This window comes from Bufo bufo, chromosome 3 (assembly GCF_905171765.1).
Source record: "Bufo bufo chromosome 3, aBufBuf1.1, whole genome shotgun sequence".
Classification (NCBI taxonomy): domain Eukaryota; kingdom Metazoa; phylum Chordata; class Amphibia; order Anura; family Bufonidae; genus Bufo; species Bufo bufo.
In genome coordinates this window covers 180,617,628-180,631,983 of record NC_053391.1, presented here as the reverse complement: position 1 = coordinate 180,631,983, position 14,356 = coordinate 180,617,628, and the positions used below count along the sequence as shown (strand labels likewise).

General features: G+C 40.4%; 1 protein-coding gene across 1 annotated transcript in view; it reads left to right on the top strand.

The window, feature by feature from the left end:
• SYTL5 (synaptotagmin like 5) overlaps positions 1 to 14,356 on the top strand; it is a 169,380-nt gene that overhangs the window by 29,594 nt on the left and 125,430 nt on the right. Inside the window, exon 2 of the mRNA XM_040423794.1 lies at positions 9,973 to 10,275. Within this exon, the coding sequence (XP_040279728.1) occupies positions 10,154 to 10,275 (122 nt within the window). The 5' untranslated portion in view covers positions 9,973 to 10,153. The remainder of the gene's footprint in view (positions 1 to 9,972; positions 10,276 to 14,356) is intronic.

Genomic DNA, 14,356 nt, shown 5'->3' with positions numbered 1-14,356 from the left:
CTATCAGAATTCCTGAGTTGCCCACAAACTCAGAAATTTGGGGCTAATAATTGTCAGGGGGTGGGGTCCATGTGGGCTCACTCTGGGGGGCTGCCTCCTCTGCTACCCTGGGGCGCCTTCTAGAGGGTCCCTTATCAGCGGATGATGATGATGATGAGGGGGTAGAGGAGTAGAGGAAAGTGGCATCCTCTTCTCCCTCACTGGCAGACTCAGTATCAGAGGCAAGGATGGCATATGCCTCTTCAGCTGAGTATACTCGTTGGGATGAATTGGACATTTTTATTTTATTGGGGTGTGACGTGTGAAATGTGTAAACCTTTATTTAGTGTGAGAGGTGTGTATGTAGTGTTTTCACACGTGAAGGGGCTTGTAGAAATTTTTTATTAAATTTTAAAGAAAAGTTGTAATAAAAAAAGTATTTTCTGCAGAAAAAAAGTATTTTCTGCTGAAAAAAAACTTGCAGTGCAAACTGAGCAGACGCGAGCAGTAATGGACACTACTGATCGGTGCTCAGTGGTTACAAAAGGTCAGCTCTGAGGTCAGCATAAAGTTGATGACAAGTTCCCTTTAAGTTTGTATTGTCTTTGCATCGGGCCAATGAATGGTGGTGTATATGTGATTATCATAGGCATTATATCTTTGAGAGCATTGAGTAGTTGAGACAGCATTGTGGATTTACAGTATATTGTTGTTTTTGTCCCTCCTGACTTTGACCCCACTGTCTATATCTATTCACGTTATACCCCACAGATCAACTAGGGTAAGAACCGAAGATAGTGAGATACTGTAGCCCTTGTCAGGGCGGGAGTTCCGCTTTAGGCAGGGGCATATAGGGAAAAATTAGGGTGTGGATCAATACTGGGATATTTAGATTTGTACACTGCTGTAGTTTTTTATTGATCTTATTAAAAGGCAAGCTGACATGTTGTTTGTGTTTGAAACTGCCCACAGTACCTTTTTCATCAGGTTATAGTCGTCCTGAAGTGATTCTTGATTTATTTGAGTGACTCGTAAATCTGCATAAAATGCATTTTGATTTTGCATCTTGTTTTCGTTGTATGTAAATTAACTTGTTGAAGTCAAGGATGCCGGCACAAACCTCCTGGAGGTCAGGCCTGTTCTCACAAGATCCCGTACAGGTTCCATCTGCTTTCACTTCCAGCGCATGCCCAGTGAGCAGTCCTGTACAGTCCCTGGCTTCAGTGCTTCCCTGCACATGCGCCAAAGGGGGGAAGCGCTCTCCTCTCTACAGCTGCTGTACACCGCTATTCACTGGGCATGTGCTGGAAGTGAAAGAGAACGGAGCCTGCGCGGGATCTCATGAGAACAGGGGATGACATTCCCTGGCCTGGAGAAGGGGAGGGGTGCGGGTGGAAAAATTCGGAATTCCAAGAGCTTTGTGCCGACCTCCTTGACTTCAACAAGTTAATTTACATACAACAAGAATCTAAATTCATTTTCTGCAGATTTGCAAGTTACTCAGCGGAATCAAGTCACTTCTGGACCATGATAATCTGATGAAAAAGGTACTGTGGGCAGTTTCAAACATATAAACCACATGTCAAGTTCCCTTTGAGGAAATTTCTCACCAACATTTTTTTTCTATAAGTTAAAACGAAATAGCAATATTTTTCTAATCCCTTTTTATTTTTTATTTCACATTTTTTTTAATTTTATTTCCTAAGCATGATTATAGGGGCGACCATCTTGCCTGAACTGTTCTTAACAGCATTTAGAAACCATTAAGAAAACTGCTTTATGGCAGCCACATGGGCCATAGACACAGTGGTCAGGAGGGGACCTTATTGATTTGGGATGGGAGAGTTTTCTAGGAATGCTCTGTGACCTGTGCAGAGGTCATAGTACAAGGAAAGAATAGATAAGATTTGACAATCGCCTATTGTGAATGGCGGATCCTGTCTTATCTATACACAGAGGCGATATCATTACAGGCAGGATTAGAATGACAGATAAGCAGATAACTGCATTAAAGTGATCTGTACAGACCAAGAAGTAGCAACTATTATTAGGTTTAGTAGCCAGTGTGAAAACTACAGGATTTTGTGTTAGGTCCCTTTCACACGGGCTAGAATTCCGTGCGGGTGCAATGCGTGAGGTGAACACATTGCACTAGCACTGAATCCGGACCCATTCACTTCAATGGTGCTGTTCATATGAGCAGTGAATTTCACGTATCACTTGTGCGTTGCGTGAAAATCACAGCATGTTCTATATTCTGGGTCTGCGTGATGCGGATGCGGTGCGGATGCGGTGCGATTTTCACGCATGGTTGCTAGGAGATGATAGGGATGAAAGCAACCCTGGACCCCATTAAAGTGTATTCATTTTATTATTTCCCCTTATAACATGGTTATAAGAGAAAATAATAGCATTCTTAGTACAGAATGCTTACTAAAATGTGGATTGAGGGGTTAAAAAATAAAAAGATTAACTCACCTCATCCAATTAATCGCGCAGCTGGCATCATCTTCTTGCTTCTTCTTTCAATACCTGCAAAAGGACCTTTGATGACATAATCGCGCTCACCACGTGGTGAGCACGGTGACGTCAGCGCAGGTCCTGCTGAATGAAGATAGAAGATTTCTATCTTCATTCAGCAGGACCTGCGCTGACGTCACCAATTACATCATCAAAGGTCCTTTTGCGGGTCCTGAAAGAAGAAGCAAGAAGACGATACCAGCTGCGCGATCAATTGTTGAGTTAATTTTTTTTTATTTCTTAACCCCTCAATCCACATTTTAGTAAGCATTCTGTATTAAGAATGCTATTATTTTCCCTTATAACCATGTTATAAGGGAAAATAATAAAATGAATAGAACACCTAACCCAAAGCCGAACTTCAGTGAAGAAGTCCGGGTTCGGGTCTGGGTACCACATTCAGTTTTTTCTCATGCTCATGCAAAACGCATTGCATTCGCGCGAAAAAAACTGAACATTGGAACGCAATCGCAGTCAAAACTGACTGCAATTGCGTGCCTACTCGCGTGGGTTTCCCACAATTCACACGCAACGCATCCGGAGCAAATCCAGAACACCCGTGTGAAAGAGGCCTTAGGGGGATTTTTTCCAGTCTGTGATTGTTTCCTACTGTTATGTTATGTACACAATGACAGGAGAAATCTATTTTTTCCCCAGGCCAGTACTTCTGTTTTTTGTACAAAAACAGGTTGTTAAACCTGTTTTTCCTCATTTCCCACATCTGATTCAAGCCAGTATGGTAGCATTTTGATAGATTTGTCAGCTGATTCTCATATCCCTCGTTAGGGGCAATTTTTTATCTTTGCATTTTACTCATTATCTCTGCAAAACAGATAGTCTGCAGATTCACTGAAAGGAAAGGCTGTAGAACAGAAACTGTTGAAGAGTTTTAATAAAGATCAATGCAAAAAATTATTTTTAGCCCAAAATGAGTAAAATGCAATAAAATGACCCAAAAAGTGTTCATAGCCTTTAACTGTATTTGCCTTATATGCCTATTTCTAATATGTATAGTCCCGAAACCCTAAAGCTGAATAATTCACAAATAACATAACATAGTTTACATATAATATTTTTGATCGCTTACCAATAGCCATACATTGGTTTTTTTCCGACAATGAGAAATTTTCTATAATGAGGTTTTTACCTCTTTGGCAATATTCCTGATATGGTTCATGTGCCTCAGGCTCACCCTATGGCCTGTATAAGATAGTGATTTCTTGTGTCATCAATTGTATCATTTAAAACCAATTGTGAGCTAGGCACATTGTGGAATGAGAACATGAGATTCTCGTTTTTCTTCATTGAAAAAATGAAATGAAATAAAAATAAAATAAAAAAAAATGGCCATGTAAATAGAGCCCATAGACTTCAAAGGCTCTGAAAATGGCTGTGACACAAAAGTACACGTTCAATTTTCACTGTTGTGTAAATGTACCCGTAACTAAGGCTTCATTCACCGACAAAAAAAAAGGCAAAATGTTCCATTTTTAATGGCATTTTTTTCAAAGATGTCTTTCTGAAAAACATCAATTAAAAACGGCCCCCTTACTCGATTGTATAAAATGCACTTTATTGTGTTACAAATTACAAATAAAAAAGATCTGATTAAAAAAAACGGCCCCTTGAATTGTATGGGGACTGTTGGTCCATGAAAATAGACTCACATTGAATTTCGGTGCTGGAGCTACTCAGGAACAGCTGATAGGTGGGGATGCGGATTTCCAGACCCCTGCCGATCAGATATTAATGGGCTGACTTAAGAATAGGCCGATAATAGTAAAATTTTAGCATACCTCTTTTTGTCCCTGTTCACACGGGTTCCTTTGCTATTGGAATTTGGCTAGGATGCAGTGCCTAATAGCCACTGACAGCAGCGCTAAATTTGCCCCCTATTGTTTTCAATGATTGTGCTGCACTTCATTAAGTTGTGGATTATAGGTGCGACCGCGCCAAGAAGGGACATGGCTGGAACCTGGAGTGAGTGTCTGCTTGCCTTCACCTCCATTCACTGAGGCTAAACCGCTACTGGGTCCACAGCATTTAAAGAAGCACTCCCACAAAAAATGTATTCTCTGACTTGCTAAAAAGGTCATGATGTAATCTGTAGTGAATGTAATCTTCTCATCAGTGACTGTATTTGTGAGTTATAACCTCCCTTCTGATCCTCAGCTGTGTCATGTGACCAACACTCTCCCTCTCAAACTGACACAGGACAGGAAGTCAGTTACTTCTCTATTCATTCCTATGAGACTGACATTGAGGCTCCGATAGGAATACACAAAGAAACTGACTTCCTGTCCACACAAGATGCTGTGTTATTTGGAGAGTCTGATTGCTGGTCACATGACACAGTCAAGAAACAGAAGGGAGGGGATAGCTCACGATTATAGACACTGGTAAGAAGATTACATCATGGGCCTTTCTAACAGGTCAGAAAATACATTTTTTTGTGGGAGTTCTATAAACTGAAAGAAATCTGCCCATGAACTAACCCTAAAGTTATTTTCTTGTTTTAAAGGGGTTGTGCGAAGTCTTGAAGTTATCCCATATTCACAGCTGTAGTTGGCTATCGCCAGCACCCCCGTTCTCAGGATCACTGGATAGTTGTCCCCTTACGTCAAAACTTGGCAGGACCCCATTAAAGTACAATTTTATTTTACAAATATACTGCTTACAAAAGTTGGTCCTATCTATATCACAGCTGACGTCACAATTGAGTAGGGTTCGGCAGCTTGGAGACTGTCCAGCTGGTTGCTAGCTGCTCCTCCTTTAGCTAATTCTTACATCTAAATTGGAATGACATTTACAGGATATCCTATAAACCTGGCTACAATAAATATTCCACATAACGTTTATTCTCTCTGGTGTATTTATGCATATTGGCCAGTTGGTGACTCACATGAAAAAAACATCTACTTATAGTTACTGATTTGGCTCTAGCCAACATGGAAGCAATTCAGTAATAAAGTTTGGCAAGTGTATGTGTTTGCTTAACCCTTTCAGGACTGGGCAATTTTTATTTTTTGAGTTTTCACTGTTTACTCCTAGCGTTCCAGGAGCCATAGGTTTTTTATTTTTACATTGACATAGCCGTATGGAGTTTTTTTTTTTTTACAGGACAAGTTAGACTTTTTATCGGCACCATTTAATATTCCATAGAATGTAGTGGGAAGCTGGAAAAAAATTCCAAATGGGGTGGAAATGGAAAAAAAAATTCACCCATAGGCTTTCTTTTTTACGGCATTCCCTATGCAGTAAAACTGACCTGTTACCTTAATTCTGCAAGTCAGTATAATACCACATTTGTGTATTTTTTCTTGTGTTAATACTTAAAAAAATTAAATTTTTGAAAAAGCATGATTATATTCTGACCCCATAACATCTTCAAAGCTGTGTAAGGGCTAATTTTTTTGCGGGACGGTCTGTAGTGTTTTTATCTATACCATTTTGTAGTATGTATGCCTTTTTGATCATGGGATACATACGCCTATATTTTAATAGTTTGGGCGTTTTGCAACATGGCGGTGTACATGATATTTCTTTTTTTCATTTTTTATTTTTATAATGGGGAAAGGGGAGTTATTTAAAATTTTTATATTTTTTTTATTTTGTAGATTTAAAAAAAAAAAACTTTTAAAAAATTTTTTCAACTTTTTTAAAACCCCACCCCTAAAGGACTTGAAAATGTGATCTTCAGATGACTTCTCCCTTACACTGCGATGAATTAGAAATTGCAGTGTATGGCACATTCCCAATTTTTTTTATGGAGCCCTGCCACCTGCAGGCCTTCATAAGAACTACAGCTGTAATAGCCTACAACTCTTCAGAGAGACCGAGGCTATTACCACAAATGAACAACTTCCCCGACCTAAGTGCGGGGAAGCCATTTGGGCCGAGGGAGTGCCGCCTCAGATGCTGTGGTCACAATTGATTGCAGATATTAGCCCTGGGTCTCTGCTATTTAAAACAGTAGAAACCTGGTGATTATGGTGGAGGAGCATTTTTAAGCCCCGTACTTCTGCTATATATGCATGGCAGCGATGCTGAAGAAAGCACTCTGGCATTTTTATTTTGCTATTTATTGCCAGAATGAGAAGGTTCATAATGCGTGTGGGAAACTGAAGTAGGATGAAACGAATTACTGTACTAGAATATCACTGGTGAGTTAACATTGGATGTCTAAAAATTTCCTGAAAAACATTCAATACCTTGTAATATCTCATTCAGTCCTGTTTTGGCTTATTAATCTCATTCAGTCCTGTTTTGGCTTATTCAGTCCTGTTTTGGCTTATGTGTGTAAGCATGGCCACAGCTGATGGGTTTCAAGGTGGTCGTAACCATGGAAACAACAAGCAGTGTATAATGTTATGGAAAAATTAATCCAGACAGCAAAGGAAGCAATATGGATAATAACAATACATTAGTAAATTTGGGACATTTATGAATATATTCAGGAAAAAAGGCCACTATAGATAGCATGTTTTATGTCTGTGTATGTTGGTGTGCTGCATACATGCACAGCTGTGCCTGTGTGGAGTGCGTGTCTAAAGATTGTTTGCTCAGCCTATGCAAATCTTTTCAGACAATACAAGTAAATGTTTTGTCCATTGAGCGCTGTGCTGCATACATTTTATTTTCTTTCTTAGAAAGACTGTTTGCTTTAGTAATACAAACCTCCTAAACATACTTAACATTTTCCAATCCTGCAGAATGATTTCACATGTACCTTCTAGATGACAAGCACATTCCCAACATGCCTTAGCAGAATTTGTTTTACCTTATGCAAAGTATCTTCCTGTTATCATTTCATACCATGTTCAATACAAGTTAAAGGGATGCGTCACTTAAATGTGCCAGTTAAAACCAGATAGATAAAAGGATGTGCCAGTTAAAACCATATAGCAATACATATCCTTCCCTTTAATCTGTTTTTAGTTTCTGATTGTAGATTTTTTTTTTTTTGTATTCAGTTTGTTCTGTGACCTGTGCTTAAATGGTCAGGAGGGAGCAGATAAGCTTTGACAATCACCTACTGTGAATGGTGGATACTGTGTCTGCAATCATACATAAATCACGCTAAATTATGGCTGTTTTTATTACAATTATTCAACTACTCTGTAGTGGTGTGAGTTTTTGGATTATTTCTGTCTGTCTGTCTGTCTATCTATCTATAGGTGATATCTGCCATTGTAGTCCTAACGGTAATGATAAGCAGATAACTCCAGTCTGTGTTCTGCGCTGCTTCCATCCTGGTTCAAGCGGTCACAATAACGTCATTGTTCCACCTGTGCTGTCCTCTCATAGGCTTCAGGCCTAGTGGCATGTGGCCCATGAGAGTGAACTTTGGGACAGATAGACATTGGCTCTCATGACCCACCACAGTATTCAACTGAATCACCATTGTGAGGATGACAATACAGTGGAGGGGCCCATGTCAGTGCCCTAGCAACCAGCCCATGAAATATTGTTGCATGCTCGGGCAGACTTGCATATCCCCACACCCTGCAGCGAGTACTGCAGGCTCAGAAACACAGCCCTATTACGGAATGTCCACCAAGGTAGCAAAAAAGAAATTGAAAAATACCAGCACCGGTAAAACTTGTACTTTATTGCTCAAGCAGGAACATCAGATAATGGATTAGAACTAGTCCACATCTGATGTTCCTGCTTGAGCGATAAAGTACAGATTTTACTTTAGGGTGAGTGCCGTATTTTTTTTTTATTCTTTTGTGCTACAGATCTATACTTGTATATACTGAGTAACACCTGAAAATTGGAGATTTATGCTGAGACACTCAAGCATTTTAACACATGCTTCCTATGGAGCTGGTCACTTAAGAAGCAGTGCCAGACAGGGGCGAATTGGCCATAGACCTGGGCCCTCCTCAGGGCCGGCCAGTGGAAGTTTGTGGGGATGTATTTTGTGCTGCTGGCAGTATTTTATGATGGACTGTGGTGTTTGGCTCTGTTGGGGTGGTATGTGGTAATGTGCCACAATATGGTATTGCTGGCCCTGCCTTCCATCAATTTGGGCCCAACTACAAAACGGGGCCACTTTTAGTATTTCTTCCATGGCTACTTTAAGTTCCCAGTTCACCTTGGTGCCAGATAATTTTCTTTCTTTGATGCATATACACACATGGCACATGTGCTGAAGATTTTCCATCTGGTATTTAGTTTCTGATGATTGGAGATAGCAGGCTATGCTATATTTGCAGTGAACCCGCGGGGAGGAGAGAACAGGGAGTACAGGAGTGGTTGTGATGTTGAGGATAGAAATAGCAGTTCCCACAGCAAAGTTACTAGTCTGGAAGCTTTTCCTCTCAGGGATGGTGTCTCCCTGGAGAGTTTTTTTAGGCCTACTTGGCAGCAGCACACACCAAACAGGTCTTCACTCTAGCCTGTCGCGCTAGAATCTCTCTACTACTCTAGCCAGTGGAAGATGGGACCAGCCCACAACCAGCAACTGTTACCAAGGCTGCCAACTCAACTATTTTCTCCCATACATAGCCTTTCTGGCCCACAGGGTGCGTAAAACACAGCATAACAGCAAACATTTTAAAGTAGTCAACCTGACTAAATTATGGCTGTTTTTGAATTTTGGCATTCATTTCAAGCGCTACTTTCAAATACTCACAAACATTCTTGACAAATATTTCCCACAGAAGAGGGACATGAATAGTGGAGCTCTATTCCCATGACAGTTTGCCACTGTATTAACTCTAGACACCTAGATCGGATCGGATACACTCTGTTTTTTCAGAATTTTTAATTTTTTAATTTAGCAAATCATGCATTCTGAACAATAATCATGAACTTTGACTGATATCACTTTCTTTAAGTATTGTGGACCAGTTAATCATGAGATCTAAATACCAGGAACATTGATCATTGATTAAATCTTATAAATTCAACATTTATTGCATTTTAGGCTTACAACATACATAATTGGATTTTTATGTGTGAAGTTTTCTAGAAATGAAATGGATTATTGTGTCATGTGAACCATCACTGCTAATTAATTATTGTGTTATGTGAATCATCACTGCTATTTTAATTTTAATTTAATTTAATTATTTTAGTTCATTTCTATACAAATACATTTGGGAAGATGTTTTAATCTTCCAAAGGTGGTCCGTCATATCTTTCCAGAATGTGGTGTGCCTATTTATATTCATTTACTACATTATTTCCTTTTTTTGGCAATTTGGGTTTGGGTTCCAATTCCTTTTGTGCAGTGTGAGCCACACCATTTGTTTATAATTAATTCAGTTTTTTTTTAATTATGTCTGTCTATCTATCTATCTATCTATCTATCTATCATCCATCTGTCTATTTTTACAGAGCTGTCAGTCACACTGCCACTATTAGCTGCTCACATTGTAAACACTGGGGGCAACATAACAGTGGCCTTGCTCAGCTTACCAAACGGATATGGATATGAACTATGTTGATTATTGCTTTTCCCAGATTGGACAACTATGAAGATTCTTTATTACATATCGATCTGCAGCCATAAAGTACAACTCAACTTCAACAACTCTCCAGTTACTCAAGAACTAAGTGCCAGCGTCCCTGCAAAATATATAACCAGAAAAGAATAATAATAACTATCTCATCTGTATGAGGTTGACTCTTTAGATTGCTTGAAATGATGTCTAAAAGGCAAGAAATACTCAACTTGTCCTACTTGTCGGACCAAGAAAAAGAGGCCATTTTAATTGTGTTAAAGCGTGATGAAAACCTCAGGAAAATAGAGGACAAAAGAATAAGGTAAGTTCGCTCATCACCAAAATAGAAACGTGTTTGTGCTTTTGCTTAGGGATTATGTACATGTCCAAATTTTCTTTTTCTGTCTCTATCATCATCTGTTTTCCTACATTTCTTTACTCTCCATAGGCAATGTAATGTCTGAACTATAGGGTCCTTATATAATATACTATATATAAAGGGGTTAAAGTATGTTCATTGTATGAAAAAAAATCACCAATTTTCTTATATGTTTTTTCCTTATGGTTCTCAAAAATTAATTTTCTCTGGTCATATGATGGTCACACAAGTGTACAGCTCATTTACAGGTTTTTACAGTTGTATTAAGTAAAACTGTAATTGCACCGCTACAAAGGAGACAACACTCTGGTTGGGCGTGTTGGGAGTCAGGCTCCACCAATCTGATATTGATGAACTATCCTGAGGATAGATCATTAATATTATGGCACTGCACAACCATTTTGCACTGTTTGCACACTTACCTTTTTTTATCTGAACTTGAATATACTGCTCTTAGCAGGGATTTTGTCCACAACTAGCATACCCACTTTTTTGGCTTGATCTTTGCCAAATGTTGTCCATTGCTTATTCTATATTGAGGTCTATGGTAAACAGCTAAAGGGAATAATAAAAAAAATCTCTGAAAAGCCCTCCAGTTGCTTCAAAATAAATGATGTTATACTTACCCCTTCCTCCAGCACTGTTTTCTGCGGGGCTGCTCTGGAGCTGCTTGTTCACAAACTGCAGTGGTGAAGTACTGGTATAAGGCATTTGACTGCAGCAGCCAATCACTGTCCTACTGCTGAGGACAGTGATTGGCTGCAGCGGTCACTTTACCACTGACGTTTGTTAACAAGCAGCTGCAGGAGGACTGGACCAGCATCACATAGAATGACGCTGAAGAAAGCGGTAAATATAAATATTTTAAAGGCTATGCACAGCTTTTGTGGCAATTTTTTTATGATTGCATTTAACTTATTTTAGTCTAAATATTTTATTTTCAATTAGCCTTTATTAAAAATATTGAGCCATTATTTCAAAAAGGGTTAACTGTTTTTCTAACTGTGTGATTGGTACTTTCACTTTCACTTTGTGCCGGTCATCTAATAACCCTTATCTCTAATTTACTAAGGGTACTTTCACACTTACGGCCAATGATTCTGCAATCCGGACGCAAACCGATGACATTTGTCAGACGGATCCGGATGCGGATCCATCTGACAAATGCATTGAAATACCGAATCTATCTCTCCGGTGTCATCCGGAAAAACTGATCCAGTATTTTTTTTTTTGCATTTTTAAAGGTCTGTGCATGCGCGGACCGGACAAACTGATCCGTCAATGCTGCAATTTTAATGCCGGATCCGGCACTAATACATTTTAATGGAAATTAATGCCGGATCCGGCATTCTGGCAAGTGTTCAGGATTTTTGGCCAGAGATAAAAATACAGCATGCTGCGGTATTTTCTCCAGCCAAAAAACGTAAGAGGAACTGAACTGAAGACATCCTGATGCATACTGAACGGATTGCTCTCCATTCAGAATGCATTAGGATAAAACTGATCAGTTCTTTTCCGGATTTGAGCCCCTGTGACGGAACTCAGTACTGGAAAAGAAAAACGCTAGTGTGAAAGTAACCTAGGAGGTCATAAACACTTATTTAAGCGCATTCTTATCAGTAAGATAAAGATTGAGCTTTAATCAGTGTTTATTATGTGAGAGAGCACAGATAAGAAGTCCGTCTGCTCCTCAGATGATGGAAAAGACAAAAAAATCCACAGGCAGCTAGTAGAGCTTGTCAGCTCTGCACAGAAAAAAGGATGCCATATCGTTAATAAAGACCTATTGAAAAAAAAGATTTTTAGCTCAAAATAAGTACAATGCAATAATAAAAAAAATAGCCTTTAAGGCAATTGGAAGACTTTTCAGAGATGTTTAAAGGGGTTGTTCGGGTTCAGAGCTGAACCCTGACATACCTCCATTTTAACCCAGGCAGCCCCCCTCACTTGAGCATCGGAGCAGTTCATGCTCCGATGCTCTCCTTTGCCCTGCGCAAAATCGCGCAGGGCAAAGGCATTTTTTGGAGATCCGGTGACGTATCTGGCTCTCCATGGGGTGCCAGAAAGCCTGATAACGTCACCGGCACTGATGGGTGGGCTTTAGTGCTGCCCTACCCTGTAAAATGGCTAGGGCAGTGCTAAAGCACGCCCATCAGAGCCGGTGACGTCACCGAACACACTGCCGGGCGGAAGCTTCCGCCCGGCAGTGTGTGATAGTAAACAAAAGAGCCCTTGCCTTGCATGATTTAGCGCAGGGCAAAGGAGAGCATCGGGCTGCTGGGGTGAAATTATGGGTATGTCCGGGTTCAGCTCTGAACCCGGACAACCCCTTTAATTATCTAAATTAAGCATTTATGCACTTAGACTGCTAAAGTGTCAGATTATTTAATTTTCGAGTTTACTCAAAGTTTTAGAGTGCATCCACATGGGACGGGTCCAATGTGGATTTTCTTCAGTGAAAATTGTATTGCTAATCTAGTTGCTGCTACTGTAATATGCTGCAGATTTTCAACCCCCAGCTCCAATGTCCAGTATTTGCAGAGTATATGCCACGGATGGACATTCCCTTTATCAAGTTTAGTTATCATTGCATCGGAGCTGCTAGCAGTATTCTGGACGCTTTTGCAATATCCTGAAAATGGGGAAACTGACATCTTGATCCTAGGGTGGCCAGACGTCCAGTTTTAGGCCAGACAGTCCGGTTTTCTGGCTCCCTGTCCTCTGTCCGACACAGGGCCTTGGCGGACGCAGGGATGTCCACCCTTTCAGTAGCTCACGCTCAGACAGCAGCATTGCGCTGTCTGAGCGTGAGCTGCAGCAACTGACTGAGGCTTCTCTGACCCCCAGTCAGTCAGTAGAGCCCACAGACATGGCTCCCTGTGGCTGACTGAGGGGGAGAGAAGCACCCCCGGCTGCCCCCAGCTCACCTTCTCCACAGAAATTTCTTCCCATTCTTCCCCCCGTTTTTTCCCCGGCTGGCGATGGGGGCGTAGCTTCACTGGGGCGTGGCTTCACAGAGGTAGGCGTGGTGTATCCCTTTAGGAGCATGGCCAGTGAGGCCCGGCTTTCTTGGGTAAAGCCAGTGGCCACCCTACTTGATCCTTGAACCCACCCTAAAACAACATACATGGCCATACATGTTAGGTTTTGGGGTGATCCCACTGAAATTGTCCTTTTTGGATTTGGCTGACCGTTACTTGTGTACACAGACTTATCAATGAATATAAAGTCACTGTCTCAATAATTAGTATATTACTGTTTCCCAATTAAAAGCGGAATATGGGGAGACAGAGATGGAGGGAACTATGGTTCATGTGAAGTCTAGTCTTTTGCTTATGGAATTTGTTTTAATGATCATTTTTGCTCACTTTAGATGTATAATTGATCTGTTTTCCTGGAGTATTGCTTCAAGTCTTAGGTTTTTCATTAGCTTTCAACATGGCAAATTCAAGAACTTGCAAGAGAATGTTCTAGTTGCTATATTTGACAGTAAGTTATGTAGTACACAGAATAATATCTTGTTAATCTAGAAACCAGTAGGATTCAAAGTTAATGAATCTTCTGACATATGGCATTAACCCTTTTATTAAAAAGACTTCCAACTTTGAGAGAACACTTTAGGGTAAGGCCCTTCTCTTCCAGCACGACCATGCCCCAGTGCACAAAGCAGGGTTCATAAATGCATGCTTGGGTGAGTTTGGTGTGGAAGAACTTGACTGGCCTGCACAGAGCCCTGCCCTCGAGCCCATCTAAGAACACCTTTGGGATTAAATAGAATGGAGATTGTAATCCAGGCCCCCTCGTTCAATGTCAGTGTCTGACCTCACAAAAGCTCTTCTGCATGAATAGGCAAAAATTCCCAAACACACGTTACAAAATCTTCCCAAAAAACAAGCCTTCCCATAAGAGTGTAAGATGTTTTATCTGCAAAGGGTGTATTATTGCCTATAGATTTAGAATGGGATGTCATAAAAAGCTTGTGTAGGTGAACAGAGGGTGATCATTCATGTTAAGTTGCCCTTCT